Here is a 17,802-nt window from a genome sequence, read left to right as displayed (position 1 = left end):
CATGCAAGGATTCTTCATTGACATGAAAAAATTCTAAAGTGTTTTAAGGGACTTTACTTACCAATACGAATTTGTTTTGTTTTCAATGTGATTGATATATAGATATAGATACACAGATATAGATACACACACACCCTACACACAATGGAATATTATTCAGCCTATAAAAGGAAGAAAATTTATCCATGCTACAACATGGATGAACCTTGAGGACATTATGCTAAGTTAAATAAGCCAGTTCCAAAAAGACAAATTTTGTATGATTTTGCTTACATCAGGTACCTAGAAAAGGCAAATTCATAGAGACAGAAAGTAGAATAGAAGTTCCCCGGTGCTGTGGGGGAGGAGAGAAATGGGAAGTTATAGTTTAATGAGTAGAGTTTCTGCTTGGGATGATGAAAAATATCTGGAATATATAGTAGTGATAGCTATACAACATTGTTAATATATTTAATGCTGCTGGACTGTACACTTAAAAATGATTTAAATGGTAAATAAATTTTATGTTTTGCACATTTTACCACAATAAAAAAAATAGAAGAGGCAGAAGAAGAGTTAGTGTCAGAGTGATGCCTCGTGAGAAAGACTCAGCTCTGCTTTGTAGGAGCCATGAGCTAAAGAATGAAGACAGTTTCTAGAAGCTGGAAAAGAGTAAGGACACAGATTCTCTCCCAGAACCCCCAGAAAGAAACACAGCCCTGCTCACACCTTGATTTGAGCCAGTGAGACACACTTCGGAATTGTGACCTACAGAGCTTTAAGATTATTATCTTGTTTGTAAGATAATAAATTTGTGTTACCACCACTGTCAGGCTGGGTCACAGACCTGTGCAGGTTGTGAGTTGGGTAGGTGAAAAAGATTTTGAGAGCCATTGGCAAGGCTGACATGCTTTATTAGGACACGAGCTCAGCCCCAGTGGATTACAGCCATTGTCTTTTATACTAGAGTCAGAGAACCAAGGAACACATGGGCGCACATGTGCAGTTATACCACTCTCACATAAGGTATTTACAACAGACATGCTGAGTCATGCTCAGCCAGATATGAGGTGAAGGAACCTGACATTTTCCTCACAACCACTAAAAACAACTTTGTTTTGTTTTAAACTAGCTGACCTATTAGCCTTATCCACATAGGAGATATTCTGTGATTCCCACCATCTACCACCCCAAAGCTGAGGACAGCTAACCAGTCCTTTCTTAGGATTGTACAAAACCTCCCACTCCAAGAGATATAGGGCAAAAATCATAAACTCAGGTAGAGTAGCCAGATGCAGCAAATAAAAAGACAGGACCAAAACAAAAACCAAACTAGATCACTTGGTTAAATGTGAACCGACCATGCAATATTTGGGACATACTTACACTAAAACATATTGGTTGAACATCTGAAATTTACATTTAACGTTTTATCTGGCAACCCTACCTGTGGGCCGTACTCATTGAGATCACACACAGGGTGATTAAGGGGAAGATCTGTCACCTAAAAAAGTCTGACTTCTCACTGTATTTTAACGTGAGTCCTCGCCCAAACCTGGGAGACCTCCGGGGCTCTGCCACGCGGCCCGGCGCGGGAAGACCCTGCGCAGGCGCAGAACGGCCCGCGGGGGCTGGATAGCCGCCGCCTGGAACCCGCGCGGGAAGACCCTGCGCAGGCGCAGAGCGGGCCACGGGCTGCGGCGGAGTGGTGGGAGCCGCCTCCAGCGAGCACCTGTCAGCCCGAGGAGCGGCGGGCGCCCCCCTCCTGCGCCGGCTATTTATACCACTCGGCCTGCACAGGCCCTTATAGGGCAGTGCAGTCTGTCAGGCTGCCCCGCCCTCCTGACCCGGCGACCCCGGCCAGGTCGCGGCGCCATCGCGGCTGCGACCGGGCTGGCGGCACCTCTGTAAGTAGCGGCGGAGCAGCGGCGCCCGGAGCTCGGCCCAGCCAGCAGGCCCCTCCGCGCTTCCCCCGGCCCTGCTGTCGCCGCCCGGTCGAGGCAGGCTCTGCCCCGCGGCGGCCTCCTCGCCCCTGTTCGGTTTCGCAGCCCTGTAGTGGCGGCGGCGTCCGAACTGTCCGGCCCGTTCGTGTTTTGCCTCCTCACTAGACTGTGAGCGCCGCGGGGGAGGGGCGCTTCTGTCCTTGTGGCTCAAAATAGTTCGTTTAAATTCCGTAGACGTGGGATGTGTCTCTGGGTAACTCTCTTACCTCGAAAGCCGGTAAAATAGTTGCCCTACACTTCCCCACGTGACCCTTAAGAGAAGCTACGGAGCTGTAGGGCATGCTAAATAATGTACTTTGAGAAGTGCAAAGCACTGTGAGATTGCCAAACACTGTGAACTCGGCAAAGGAAAGAAAAACTATCTTACGTGTTTGTCATCCGTGTGCCCGGCCGTCATTAATGCCTACTGTGTGGGATGCGTTATTACTATGAAATCAGGCCTTTTTCCATCCTAGTGGGAAACTCAGTGCATTTAGGGTTGTGCTTGTGTTCTGAGCCATTTCTACCATTGTCTGCAAGTGCAGGATTTGAGTGAAGTGGTGATGCTGAAACTAAACGGTGTGGGGATGTAATAGAATGAACTAGGTGCCACGAACTTAAATCACTGGAGGATAATGCAAAAGGGCAGAGTTGTGAAAAGCAACAGCATAAGAATATGAATAACGGCTGGCACTTAGATTGTAATAGGGACGGTGGAGGCTGGGCAATTGGAGAGTGGATGTGCCATCTGAGAGGTGGCCTCTGACTAGTCTGGTCCCTGCACACTCTCGTCACATGGGAATTAAGGGCCATATCTTCAGTTTTTTCAATAGAGACTGGAATGTTTCAGCTTTGCATGCAGCAACTGATGTACAAAAAAAGGGGAAAGTTGGTGAGCAGCCAATTTTTGATCTCTGGCATAAATGAAGCCAATTCTTGACTTTAGTTGTTTCCTAAGAATGAGGGCCACATCCAGAGAGCAGATGATTACTGGGAATTAATTCTGAGGGTAGGAGTGAGAAGTGGGTGTCATAATGTATCTAGCTATAGGAAAGGGAATCAGGTTAATGATTCTGGAGGATTTACTTGACTTGGACAAGAGGATAGCAACTTGAAGCATTAGGCATGACTTATATGTAGAACATGTTTAGTAACATGGATAAAGCCTAAAAGAAAAAAAAAAAAGGTTATCATGAACTTGTAATTTAGGCCTAAACAAAGTATTAATTTAATTGAGCAAACCATATTGAGCAACTCTTATGTGCCAGGTATGAACACAGACACGTTAAGAATATGGGAGTGATGAAGATATAAGCCCCTTACCCCCAGTGTGCTCATTATTGGGCGGGGGGGAGGCATATGCATAAGGAAATGGCAATAACAGGGCAACAGCTGCAATGTGAGATGTTAGGCAACCAGGAAAGGATAGCAGAGCTGAATTTTGAAGTCAGTTACATTTTTTTACATGGACAGGGGAGAACGATATTCCTGACATAGAAAGCAGCATGTGTAAGGGCATGCATGTGTTAAAACTGTTACTGACTCAGTACTACTAAAGATTGAAAAATATAAGGAAGGAAAGCCAGGAGATGAGGCAGGAAAGGTTGGAAGGGCCAGATTGTGAAGGGCCTTGTAATGCCTGAATGAAGAATAATGTTGGTGAGAATAGGCCAAGGGTAATTTTTTTTAATGTTGGGTAATAATTTTACATGTGGTATTTACCAACTTACAAAAGGATTTTTTTTTAAAGGGTTTTGTTTTAAATGTTAAAACTGGGACATCACTTTCAGATCTCATAATGTTGATGTCCCTTGGTTTGCCAACCAAAGTCTATTGAAGGGAGTTTTAGACAGACTAGAATTTATGCAGTCTTGGTTTTTTCATCGATAAAAATCAAGGCTTTGATGTTGATCAGTTCTATCATGATTATAACCTACTCACCATACTGAACATTTCTATGGGAAAAGATAAAGACCAATTTAGGAATCCAGCAACTTCTTTTCCCACCAAAGCAGAAGCAGGAATTGTTTCTGCCCTTTGTTCTTACACAGGCTGATGCCAGGGAAATTATGGAGGGAGGGCTACAGCCACAGGTTTTCAAAGCAGTTCTCATTCAGGCTGGACAGCAAGTTGTAATCTTTTGTATTTTCCAGTTACTTGTAAATTGGCCTTGAAAAAAGAAAAGAAAAAGAAAATTCATAGTGTATCTATGTATTAGATCTCTCTATATGATATGTGTATGTATCATAATGCACAGTGTACAACGTGAGTAGGGTTTTCAAAAGGAATAAGTGACTAATGTTAGTACAGTTTTTTATTTTGAACTAATTTCAAGCAATATTTAAGATATGCAAAAAGGCATAAAGAATAAAGTATATAGGGGGTACCCCCATACAGCTGGAAAAGTTAAACATTTATGCCATGGAAAGTCCTTGTCATCCGTGCCCACTTGCATTCCCCTCCTTCCGTACCTCCTGAAGGCAACCACTATCCTGAATTTGGTATTTATAATTACTCTTCATTTCTTTATATTCCAATACAATTGTATGGATCCTTAAAGACTATATAATTTTTTTACTTTGATGTAATTCCAAACTTACAGAAAAGTCCCAAGAATAGTACAAAAGCTCCCATATACCCTTTAGCAGACTCACCCACTGTTAATATTTACTTTGTCAGAATATGTCATCTACATTTACTCTATTAGAATATGTAATGTTGTTTTGCATATTTTAAACATATTAGTGCATGCACTCTACAATCTTTTCCACACATTATTATGTTTGTGAGATTCATCCATATTGATACATGTAGATCTAGTTCATATTTTTTCTGCTGCACAATATTCTCAAGTGAATATATTACAGTCTGTTCTGCTGATGGATATTCAGATTATTTCCAAATTTTTGCTATTTCAGACAGTGCTGTTATGAATTTAAACTAGTTAAACTTCAGCAAAACATGGAGACTTTTCAAAGAAAAGAAGGCATGGTCGTGTATCAACCATTATTTAGAAAAAGTAGCAATTATAAAGATAATGTAAAGATTATCAAATTTAAGATTGTAAAAGCAAAATATTGGTGGTGTTTAGGAAATTGACATTTTTGTGCCACATTAAAATTTATAGCAGTCCATTTCTCAAAACTAAATATAGTGGAAGTGGGTATAACTGCATTTTGGATTTGCAAAATAATTAGGCTTTATTCTTGTGATTTATATTTATCTTTACTATTCGTTTTTTCTTCATTATTTTGGGTACTGTTATTATGAATGCACCAGTTCAGTCTTCTATAAATTGGAGCAGATAATGACTTTCCATTGATATCATTCAAAACATTTATACACTTTTGTTTTGCTGATGATTTATACACTTTTGTTTTGCCCTCATTATGAGAAAAAGTTGCGGTCATCTCTATTTATGAGCTGTGTCTGTACCCACAAGTGGTTTTATATGTACCCAAATATCTTTATTATCTGAAAAGTGTTTGTAAAGGTATATCCTACTTCAGTTTTACAAAACAAATTTTAGTAAGCAAATTACATATTATACATGCATGGCCTTCTTTAATTCTCCCAACTGTTCTTAAGTAATTCTCAGAAAAAATCCCAGGTGAGAAAACTAGAACTTAAAAAGGCTAAGAAACAGTTCATATTACTAGAAAATAGAGCAAAGATTCAAACCCAGGACTTAGGAACCCGAGCCAAAGTCCATGTTCCTAACCTTTGAGCTGCACTTGGCTATATCACTGTAAACTAACCATAATGTTCATCTATTGAGCACTTTGATGGCAAGGACTAATCTGACCACTTTATTTTTATACATTATCCCCATTTTACAGGTGAAGAAACCAAACTATAGAAAAGTTAAATGATTTTAAGATTACAGCAAGTAAGCAGCTAGACTGAGATTCAAACCAGGTCTGTCTCACTTCAAAGTCCCCATTTGCCATGCCAATATCTTCTAGGCACCATATATGTACAAGAAACAATTCTGAGAATGTGTTTTGAAGTGTAGTGGCTAATTTAACTGCCCAGGAATTTTTCAGGATTTCCATCAGTAAATTCACTTGGTCTGTAAATCCATAGCAATTAGAATAGCTTCCAGGAGTTGAATAAAAAGCAATAGGAAGATAAATGCCCATGTAAAAAATTCATAATAAATGTTTCTTTAAAATCTTTAAAACAGTCATTTCTGTTTTAAAAGAAATTCTGTTTTTTATTGTTTGTTGAAGCCAATGTTTGAGACAGAAAAACTGCATTCAAGTAAAGTGTTTTATTCGAGAAATTGATTTATATTTGGTAATCTGGGGACAACTGGATGATCTTTTTAAAACAGAACCATTCCCTTTCTCAAAATTCTTCAGCTGGATTTAAGCAAAGGAGTGGAAATTAATCACCCAGACAGGATATTGTCCTGCTCATAATCTAGAAATTCGATTTATTTATAATATTTGAGCAGGAGTTGGCAACCTGCCACTTGTTTTTGTATAGCCCATGAGCTAAGAATGGATTTTATAATTTTAAGTGACTTTTCAAAATCAAAAGAAAAATAATATTTTGTGACATGAAAATATATGAAATTCAAGTTTCGATATCCATAAAACATTTCATTGGAACACAATCACACTCATTTATTTACATTTTGTCTCTGGCTACTTTTGTGCTACAATAGCAAAGTTGAGTTATGACAGAGATCATATGGCCTGCAAAGCCTAAAATATTTACTGTCTGGCCTAGTTTGCTGACCCTTGCACTAGAGGGAATGGTTAAGAGTGCAGACTTTGGAGTCAGATGGAATTGGATTAAAGACTCTGTTCCTTCACCTGTAAAATGTTGTGGCCATTTAATGAGAAGAGGTAAACTCAGAAGAGTGACTTAAATAATTGTTACCTTTAATTAAGGAGAAATAAGGTTAGGTAGAGATTTCTAAGGTTCTTTTACTTGACAGTATAATAATAGAACATATAAGAATGTAAGAAAAGTAAAACTGTATACAATTTGTAACCACAATTACCTTAGGCAATCTTTTCTTAATATTTCCACATATGCCACTTATTACAAGTAAGGATTCTTGGTTATAAATAACAGCAATCCCAATTCAACCTAGCTTAAACAATAAAGGGAATGGTTTATCTCTCGAAACAAAAATACAGATGTAAATCATGTTTCAAATTCCATTGTGCTGGATTCTCTGCCTTCTTCCCTGTGTTGGTATTGGTTCTGTCCTCATGCTGGCTTACAGGGACATGGCTGCAGCAGTTCCAGACTTCCCATCTATACAGCTCATGGACATCTCCAACCAGTGAACCAGAGACCTGAGCTGCACTCTGATTGGGCCAGCCTCAGGTCTCACGCCTGTCCCTGAACCAGTCACAGTGGTGAGGGGCATGGGACTCAATTCCATCCCAGCTGCACCAAGGGAAGGTGGGTTGGATGCTGAGAGAAACCCAACATGTTCACTATAAAGTTGTTTGTAAGATATTACCTATAACATGTTTCTAGAGAAAACAAGCACATAGTTCATGAGTTGTTCCATTGCTTACCTCTCTTTGAAACTAGTACTGCCCGTGTTTTCATCAAAACAACACGTATGCCAAAAAAGTCCAACAAGGGTGGTTTGGTTCCTGCCTTAAAGATCCAAAGTCCTAGGTCTGTAGTCATGACATTTGGGTCCCACCTTCTTGGTTCTGACCTAGCAACACTGAGATCAGCATTTGGGGAACTGATGGGTCTGAGCTGAGGTTGTTAGCTACATATGACTTTCTAGCATTATGAGTATTGGTTCTTTTTGAGGGATTCTTGAATTATCAGTACAAGTGGAATAGTAGAAAATTTCAAATATGTATTTCCTTATGAGAAAGCTTTATGCTTTTCAGCTGGAAGTAGTAGCTGTCATTTATAAAGTTGATTGATAAGTTTATGTATAAGGAACCCTACATAATATGATTTGGGCTAGTCATAGTGTGTTGTAGCAGAGTTCAGAAATATAATGACCTCTTCATTACCCATAATTGGATTCTCTTTGTAAAAAATCTAAAACAAATAAAAGTAAAAAGCAAAGCTTCCCTTTTAACCAGTAAGCTCCCGCCAAGAAGGTCTTAAGCTTTTGTTTTAATAAAAGTGAGCCACTGATGCCAGAACACCCAGCAAGGAGGGTTTTATTCCTACTTCAAGTACATGGCTTCCAAGATTGGCTAATTGTTATAATTCCAAACACTTCTGCACAGTGTTTCTTAGGTCTTGTAGTTGCTGTTATGTAATTAAACACTCCTGTCATGTATAACACTTGTTTCCTGAAATGAACACTGAAAAAATGCCGTTTCTCATGGAGACACCTGAGATTTCTAATCCTCTACAGGGTTACAGAAATTTAGAAAATTTCTAACCTTTATAGCTGACAAATTTTGTGTTCATTTTACTGAAATTATCACTTTCTCTTCTTTCTTAACTCCTGGTACTAACTTTTCTGCCATCGACGTTTATTCTTATTATATGCAATTTACAGCCAAGTAAGAACTAGAAAAGGTAGCAGAGACTTGAGATCCTCTCCTCACATTAAGGCTTCTGACTCGAGGAATGTCCTTCTTTGAATCAAAACAGCTAAATAACTTCCTTGGGACATGCTGTTTCCATTCCCCTGGGAAGGTGAAGATCAGACAACTGTCTTAAAGAGACTTTTAACTAGACTATGCTTTTCAAGGCGAGAAGTGATTCTGTCTCTACCACCATGAAAATAAGGAACAAAGAAGAGCTGAGCAAGGAGAGAGGATAGAGAAACTGGATGATTGTGTGCATTTTCTAAGTTTAGGATGATTTAGTTGTGTTTCAAATATTGTAAATTCTCATAGTACTCATAGCAGACATCTGGTTGTACTTTCCAAAGCCCAGTAGAAATGGTCTTTGCAATATCTACTATTCTGAATTATTTGTCCCATATCAAAGCTCGAGCAGAATTTTAGTGGGCTTTTTTTTCAGTCTTCCCTCTACCAGTGTATATCCTACATGTCATGATTTACATGTCAATGTATATCCCCAGTCATGATTTTATGGATTGGCCATTGTAACATTTGGGTGCATTTTTTTGGAGGAGTGCACATAACCTTTTGGATGATGTCGTATTTCTTCAGAGAGAATGTTAACTGATGTTGCTGTGCCCTCTGCCTGGGGGTCAGCTGTATTTGGTAAATTGCAAAATGTGTCCATCTTATCACTACTCTCTTCATTCATGTTGGGTGGGAAGACCTGCCAGCCCTAGAAAAATCTCTGCTGCTGATTAGGAAAATATTGTTTTAGTGTTTAATAATTCACTGTTTGTGCAATCAAAGACATTATTTTCAGATACTAAAGTAGTTGTCTTAAACTTCTCTGTTTGGAATGACTAATATTTATTTATAAATACTTTTTAGAACTAATGCTGCATATTTAAATTATACGTAATTTTTTCTTAGAAGAAAACTGTTTCTTTTCTTTCCCTCAGAATGTTTCATGACATCTCTGTTAATTTGTGAGTAATCAGACATGCAAATACCTCTTCAGGAATCAAGCTAAACTTAAAGCAGACTTACTTAGAAACTTTGCAGCGTGTATCATGGAGTGCAAGATTGAGGGAAAAGAAAAATACCAACATAGCTTGAATTTACTCAATAAAATTAAGAACATGAAAGAATTAGAAGAAATGATTGATGTGGTACTCATAGCAGAAGAGGAGAAATTTCCTTGCCACAGATTGGTCCTGGCTGCATTTAGTCCTTATTTCAAAGCTATGTTCACCTGTGGACTACTTGAGTGTACTCAAAGGGAAGTCATACTCTATGACATCACAGCAGAAAGTGTGTCAGTGTTACTAAATTACATGTACAGTGCAGCTTTGGAGATCAATAATGCCAATGTACAGACGGTAGCAATGGCTGCCTATTTTATGCAAATGGAAGAAGTCTTTAATGTGTGTCAGAAATATATGATGGGCCACATGGATGCCTCCAACTGTGTAGGTATCTATTATTTTGCAAAGCAGATTGGAGCTGAAGATTTATCCGACCAATCGAAGAAATATTTGTATCAGCACTTTGCCGAGGTGAGCTTACATGAAGAAATACTAGAAATTGATGTGCACCAATTTCTAACGCTCATTAAATCAGATGATCTTAACATATCCAGAGAGGAGAGCATTTTGGACTTAGTTCTGAGATGGGTAAATCATAACCAAGAATTGCGCACAGAACATCTTGTTGAGCTTTTGAAGCAAGTCAGATTGGAACTTATAAGTCCTTCTTTTTTAAGACAAGCCCTAAAAAGGAACACAATGCTTCTGTGTGATGCACATTGCATTGACATAATTCAGAATGCATTCAAAGCCATCAAGACACCCCAGCAGCACTCTCTAAATCTTCGCTATGGCATGGAGACTACCAGTCTTCTGCTTTGCATTGGCAACAATTCCTCAGGGATCAGATCAAGACACAGAAACTATGGGGATGCCAGTTTTTGTTATGATCCCGCATCACGGAAGACCTATTTCATCTCATCCCCCAAGTACGGGGAAGGTTTAGGAACTGTGTGTACTGGTGTTGTCATGGAGAATAACACTATAATTGTGGCTGGAGAAGCAAGTGCCTCTAAACTCTCTAGACAAAAGAACAAGAATGTTGAAATCTATAGGTCTGTATCTAGCAGCATATTTAATTATCTTGCTTTGATGTTAGCAACAGTAGAAGTAAGTACTGCTGAAAGAATGGTCAGATTTTAAATTACATGTAGTCAACATTACCCTGCAAGTCTCCCATAAAGAAGAATATGCAGAAATATAAAACCCTAAATATAAATGTAGCATGTATATAACATTTATAATGAAATCACTCACATTTTAAAATTATTTTTTCTCTTTTAATTGTTAAGAACATACAGTTGAATTTGCATAAGTTAAATGTATTTATTTTATTATCCCATTGTATTTTTCACTTTTAGCTTGCATTATTTATCCATGTGGTAGGGCATAATACAATTTTTTATGTGTTTCACATGTTTACATATTTTTTGCATAATACATGTTTTTAAAGACCTTGACATAACTTCTAACAAGGAGAAAGGTTATTAACACAGATGCCTTTGAACTGATTTTTTAGTTCATAATTCAGAGTAATAATTCTTTGCTTAACCAAAAATTACTAATTATCTGTCAGTTTTCATCCTGTGTCAATTTGTGGATTTTTTGTAAACCTCCAATATTGTAAAATGTTTGTAGCCTGAGACTGCTTCAACCCTAGAATTGTAGTAAGAGGAACAAGTATGCCTGCTAAGAAGTAGCATATCATCTAAGTCTTGTTTGTGAGAACATAGACATTTATTTACTGTTTATTCAGTAACTATTCAGTGAGTATTTAGTGCTTAAATCTAAGTAAATAAGAAATATGCGCATAGAATAAATAGGAGGTACTTCCCCATCCATCCCCTCTCAGTTCCCTCTTATCAGGGTTTAAGACTTTTCAGTGAGAAAGTCATTGTTCTTGACAGTGAAGATGGGGCAAAGAAAGAATTAAGAGCCTGCTATTTTTCTGTCATCTCTTAGCATTACATTTTCTTTTTCAGGCTTTAGGCCTGTCCCCTTTCACATCTGTACTTTGAAGACGTGTCTCATTTCCCCTAGTAGTGATGGGGAGGGAATGCAGAGCCCTGGATGGGCGGCCTGGACCTGTGCCCATGAAGGCCAACCAAGTCACTGAGCCGCAGGAGCAGCCTGCTTCAGATTACCAGGTGTAGACTGCAGAGCCAGGACAGCAAGCCCTTCCAGGAAGAGAAAGCTTTGGCTTTTCTGGCGACTTCTAGGTCCATGCCTCTCGTTTTGTACTTGCTCTTGGTGAGGTGCCCTTCTTCCCATCTCAGAGCCTCTTGACCAGGTATCTCAGGTTTTTTTGAAAGCTCTTTTTCTTCCTCATCAAAATGGTGCACAATTCTGCCATCAAAATGTATTTTTAATAAACATCCACCCCTGTCAAAGTGTCCTTCTGATTTGGATCCTCAAACATCTTCTCTCTCAACTCTTTCTGAAAGCCCACGTCCCCTTCTTACAGCATTTTTGACTATATACTTCACATTTCCCTTCTGATCTATCTTGAACTCAACCAGGTTCCCATCACCAACCAGCTGTCCCACATTGGTCAGAACTAGGGTAAAAGTTATCAGTTACCTCATCATTTCTTCCAGTAGTGAAATTGTCAGCAAGGTAAATAACGAAATTATCGGAAGCATTGCTTTGGGCTTAAATGAAACTTCCGGTCACGTCAGGATAGTCTTCTAGCACTACTGAAGGTCACTTTAGTGCCAGTTTTGTGATATGTGTGAGAAACATATCATCCTGTGGTACTTTCCTCTATATTATTTCTGCATCTTATCCCTTTTATCTTTGTCCAGATGTTTTCAATTTGTCTCTACTCTGTATTCATAGATTTCCATGCAGATATATTTCTTCTTGACAGAAAAGAGGAAGTAGATTAGTATGCTGGTAGGTCGTTCCTTTCACAAAGCTGTGCTTTTCAATCTCCTTTACTTATCTCCCGTACTTTGTCATACAAACAGCTGAGGATATAAGTGTTGTCTTTAAATTATTGACCTCTGTTGATATTTAATTTGCTTTTGTCACTGCTGTTTTCTTTTATATGTCATATCCACTTTTCTTAATAATACGCTTTATAGTTTTATCTGGGAATTTTCTCTCCCCATTTTCAATTCTAAATGGTAAATAAAAATCAGTTTAGCAAGTCACCCAGCAAACAGGTACTTGTACTGCCTAACCTTCATGGGTTTCATTTCTGGTGTGTTTTCTCAAACTGTGTCTCAGAAAACCAAAACCCATTTTTTAGTTCTATGTGTCTATTCATTCTGTTGGCTTTACTTCAGTAGACCCACATATAGACACCTAATCCTCCTTTCTCTTCTAAAATCCATACAATTAAAAATAGTGGTGAGGGCCGAGCCTGTGGCGCACTCGGTAGAGTGCTGCACTGGGAGCGCGGCGACGCTCCCGCCGCGGGTTCGGATCCTATATAGGAATGACCGGTGCACTCACTGGCTGAGTGCCGGTCATGAAAAAACGACAAAAAAAAAAAAAAAAAAAAATAGTGGTGAAAATGTCACCTGTGATTCTAGGGACCTTCTGCCATAAGATTTGATAAATTTCTGCATTCAGTTGTGACAAGCTAGACATGCCCTCTAGGAAAGGAACATACCTTCCAACTTCCCTGTCATGCCTGAAATAAGTTATCTCTGGGGAGGAAAGTAGGTATTGGCCAGAACAACTGGGAAAAACTCCTATAATATAATTAATTGTCAAATGTTTGATGCATAATAAGTGCTATTCTTAAAAATTGTACTCTATGCAAAACATGTATCATAGTTTCTTCATCTTTCTCTAAACAAAATAACTATTTTTAAAATTTTTCCATGTCTTCCTGGTTTTTGTGTTTTGTTTTTAGTTCTGAATTCCAGGTATACTTTCTGGATTTTCTGGAACATTTAATTTCACATAGTTTATCCCACTGTCCCCACAAGTACTTTTATTCTTCTCAGACTGTGTATCCCATATCATGATTGGAGAAGACAGACTCACCATTACCATGAGGCAAGACAGAGGATAGACACAACTCATATATTTAGTGGTTCTATAATGCACCCCATACACCACACATACACTGATAATCAGTTGATGTGTTGGACTCTAGAAGGCATTGAGAAACCATATATCCTAGTGTCCCTATCTCCCAAGACTCTTCTCAGATCAATATAACTATTCTTGGAAGAAATTACTGAAATTACCATATCTAGTAGATTAATATAGATGTTAGATTTCTTTATTATTAAAGTGATATTTTTTGTCCACAGAATAAGATGTTTTTGCATTTTGTGTAATTTTACCATAAACAAGTAAAATTAAATTTTCCTTTTTTAAATTTTTTAATTTTACTTGTTTATGGTAAAATTACACATGATTTTCTGAAAGACTTCCCTGTTTGTTCTTGATTTTCTTTTTCAGAATTAGGAAACGAAGGCTAGTCCTGTGTATATACTTTTTACATACATCATTTTTCCTAAAATTCCTCAGGTAGGCGTGGTTAACCATTTTTAAGCACATTCTGTTTTGTACATCAGTCCTTTAAGAAAAACATCTATACCTCTGTCTTGTATTAATGTTTTCCCCCTCCAATTAGAAAAACCAGATCTAATTGTTTTTAGTTGGAAAATAAACATAAGTGTATTTCTTGGGTAAGTTGTTTTCACATTAACTCTAATTCTGGGTTCTCTCTGTGTTAATTTACAGGTATCATGATAGAGGAAACCAGTTTTGGGAAAAGTTATGCACAACTGAATTTCGAGAGCTCTATGCTCTGGGCAGTGTCCATAATGACCTCTATGTTGTAGGAGGACAGATGAAAATTAAAAACCAGTATCTTATTACAAACTGTGTTGACAAGTACTCTGTAGAACATGACAATTGGAAGAGAGTGGCTCCCCTTCCACTACAATTGGCGTGCCACGCGGTAGTGACAGTGAACAATAAACTCTATGTGATTGGAGGCTGGACCCCTCAGGTTAAGAAGTTTCTGGTATACCTAATTAGCATGGCTATGCTGAGTCTGGCTGCTGTGTTGAAAAATGCTGCAGTTGTCGAATACTAAAAGAGACTGACTTGCATTTTGGTGAAATGTTTTTTGTTTTCTTTTGTAGAATATAAACTTAAGGTTTTAAAGTGTTCAAGCAACTTAGGATGAATTCTAAGGTGTGTTACTCATAGACATTACTTCATTCAGTGTTCTTGCTGTGTTCTCCATAATCCTTCCCATTCTTGCTAAATATGAAGATGCTTGTGCTGAGGGATTATCTGTAGGAAGCATCTAAGTAGTAGACAGAGAAGCTGGATACTTACCACAGTTTGTCTGTTTTAATAGCTGTGTGACTTGGGGCAAGTAACTTGTAGGTCTTTTCCATATTTAAAATTCTGACTGTAAGTGGGAAACCGGAATACTAATTCTGTGCTGGCACAGTCATTTCTACAGAAGTATATTGTAATTGGAAACACTGTGTTTTTGCTGGGCATCAGCAGATAGAGAAACCATAATAGTGTTTACATCGAAGCCCAGTGAAGTGATGGCAAGCCAAAACTGAAAGGTCAGAGTGACCACAGCAGTCCTTTCCCTTTCTTTGGGTGTCATCTCCTGGTGCCTTAGAGCACTCACAGTGGTGTCACTCCAGCCACCTTCTGCCCTGGCCATTCAGTCTTCCATTCAGTAAATTTAATTTTCCTGTATTATTTCTTGTTCCTCCATATTTGCTTCATGATAAGACTGATACTTTTAGCATTCATTTCATAACCTTGGATTTTGCCATTTATATTATATCATGCCTGTGGTAAAAACTTAAACTTCACATTTAACTCACTTTTTATTTATGCTGTATATCAAAAAGTAGTACAGATTTCATCACAGCTAGTAGCTGAAGGCTGACAAATTATTTGCAATTAAATTTTTTCAAAACTATCCATTTACATAGTTAATTTTGCATGAATAAGCTCCAAAGACAACTTAGAAGCTTTGCTTTACTTTTCTTTCACTTGAGATTGAACACTTAAATTAGAAGGAAAATTAAAACTGTAAAGTCCATATTTGTTCATTTATTAAGTCTTTGAACAGATAACACATGAACATTTATCTCATAATAAAGGCTTTCGCTAATCTGATTGAGTACCTGACATATTAATTTACAAGATAGTATGGAATTGTGAGTGCACCAAAGTGATCATAATTCTTGGTGTATTTAAAGTAGTTAAGTAAGATTAATTACATACAACTTTCATAAGTATGGCAATTATTTTTTTGTTGAAACTTGCATCCAAAAATAAAAAAGACAGTTATGAACCCTTAGCTTGAAGTCACATAATGTTCCAGATACATTGTATACGAAAAGCGTTAATTCATGAGTAGGAGAAGCCCCTCACATCTGTGTAAGGATAAATCTACTCAGTTTGCACTCTCTCTCGTCATTAAAAAATATATAAATAAATAAGCATGTAAAAATAATGGCAAATTATTTATATTCATTCATGTGTCTTAAAAATTAAGTTCAGACCATTCCTGTATAGGTCATAATTATGGTGCAAAAATACTCTAATTACTAAAACACTAAAATGTTTCTGCAACTTTGTTCCATATGGATTAGAAAAATATGAAGAAAAATGACATAAATTATTATTATTAGTTTCTCACAAATATTACTAAAATCTACAACTATAGAGTTTGGTAAAAGAATTACACTTTACTATTCAAGAAAGCTTGGTTTCATTTTTAAAGCTTTGCGGTTGCTTTGCTCTTAAAAAATCCGTAGTGTCTCACTGCTAAGATCACAGATCATTTGCACCTTAGCCCCATTATTACTGAATATAAATTCTTCTGATACTGACAGTGTATTTATAACCTCAACTCATGGGATTTAGTGTGTTTGTTAGTTTGAGATTCTACAGTTAACCTCTTTTTATCCCCTTGGCTGTCTGCTTTGATTAATTACATTCACATACTCATAAAGATCTCTAAATGGTATGTTATTATATTGACTGTCATATTTCATACAGATGGATCTTCCTGATGAAGAACCTGATCGATTGAGCAACAAACTGTTGCAGTATGACCCCAGCCAAGATCAATGGAGAGCGCAAGCACCCATGAAGTACTCTAAGTACCGATTCAGTACAGCTGTAGTCAACAGTGAGATTTATGTTTTGGGTAAGAAGCAGCAGATTGTTTACAGAGTATAACTACTTTTATTTTTCTTAGCAGTTTGCCTCAGTAAAAATGAAATATTCTCCCTTCCCCTTGCATCACAGTTCAAATGTATACATAACTAGCCAACAATTTTGTTTTATTTCTTGTTTTTAGAATACAGTCAAATAAGATTAAATGAAAGTGCACTGTCTTATTGAGAGCAAAATTATTTTTATGGGATTTTCAAGCACTTTGTAATGCAAAAACTGTAGCGATACATCCTTTTATAAATTACCAAGTAATGTACTTTGAAATGGGAATAAGCCTTTGGCCACTTTTAATTGACTCCAGTCGATTTGGCCAACCAACTATGGTTATCTGTGCTATTTAGACAAGGAATTCACCATAGGTAAGACTGTGTCACAGATTATGCCAACCCTCTTCATTTTGTCTAACCCACCAAATGTCGATAGAGGTATTATCAAATAATTTTCATCTGAATGCATTTTTTCCTTATCTCTTGAATATGTATGGTCTTATACTAACCAGCAGGGATTGGTGAAAGACTTCGGTTCAATTCCACTAAAGTGGATAAAAACAATTCCAGAACATCCCCTATATTTCCCCTATTCTTCCTCATTCCTTGTTGGGTTTTTTTTTCTGTTTTATTATGTCCTTTGCTCTTCTGAGTACATTCCATCTCCCTAACATCATCCTTTCATCTCCCCCCACCTCTCCTAAGTATGGGAAAGAAAGACCAAGATAAGGAGGCCGACCAAACTGGTAAAAGGATGACTACATCAATTCTTTATTTCCTCCCAGCTGCATTGATGCTAACTGGCATAAAAACGTAGGGAAGATGATGGGTAGCAAAGAAACGGCAAGGAAAAAACAAGAAATATGCATTTGAATACAAATGATTTTTTTAAATAAAAGGAGGCTATTATCTTTTGGCTGTTTGCACAGCATGGAGTAAAGTAGTGCACTCAAGTCTTAATAGTTGTTTTATGATTTTAAGAACAAGAATATTATGCAGTGTAGTTTATGAGACTCAGTTATGAGACTCACTTATAATTATAGTCGAGTATTTTTCTGGA

General features: G+C 37.6%; 1 protein-coding gene across 2 annotated transcripts in view; it reads left to right on the top strand.

Moving 5' to 3' along the window:
• The first annotated feature begins 1,818 nt into the window (after positions 1–1,818).
• The window catches only part of KBTBD12 (kelch repeat and BTB domain containing 12), a 94,580-nt gene continuing 78,596 nt past the window's right edge, over positions 1,819–17,802 (top strand). The window contains exons 1-4 of one of the 2 annotated variants that reach the window (XM_063114366.1): positions 1,819–1,886; positions 9,439–10,619; positions 14,272–14,542; positions 16,576–16,726. In XM_063114366.1, coding sequence (XP_062970436.1) covers positions 9,550–10,619; positions 14,272–14,542; positions 16,576–16,726 — 1,492 coding nt within the window. In that variant the 5' untranslated portion in view covers positions 1,819–1,886; positions 9,439–9,549. Of the gene's footprint in view, positions 1,887–7,239; positions 7,386–9,438; positions 10,620–14,271; positions 14,543–16,575; positions 16,727–17,802 lie in introns of those variants that run through there. The other variant, XM_063114364.1, reaches the window with a different exon arrangement.

Source organism: Cynocephalus volans, chromosome 11 (genome assembly GCF_027409185.1).
Source record: "Cynocephalus volans isolate mCynVol1 chromosome 11, mCynVol1.pri, whole genome shotgun sequence".
Taxonomy (NCBI): Eukaryota; Metazoa; Chordata; class Mammalia; order Dermoptera; family Cynocephalidae; genus Cynocephalus; species Cynocephalus volans.
This window is presented reverse-complemented; position numbering and strand designations above follow the sequence as displayed.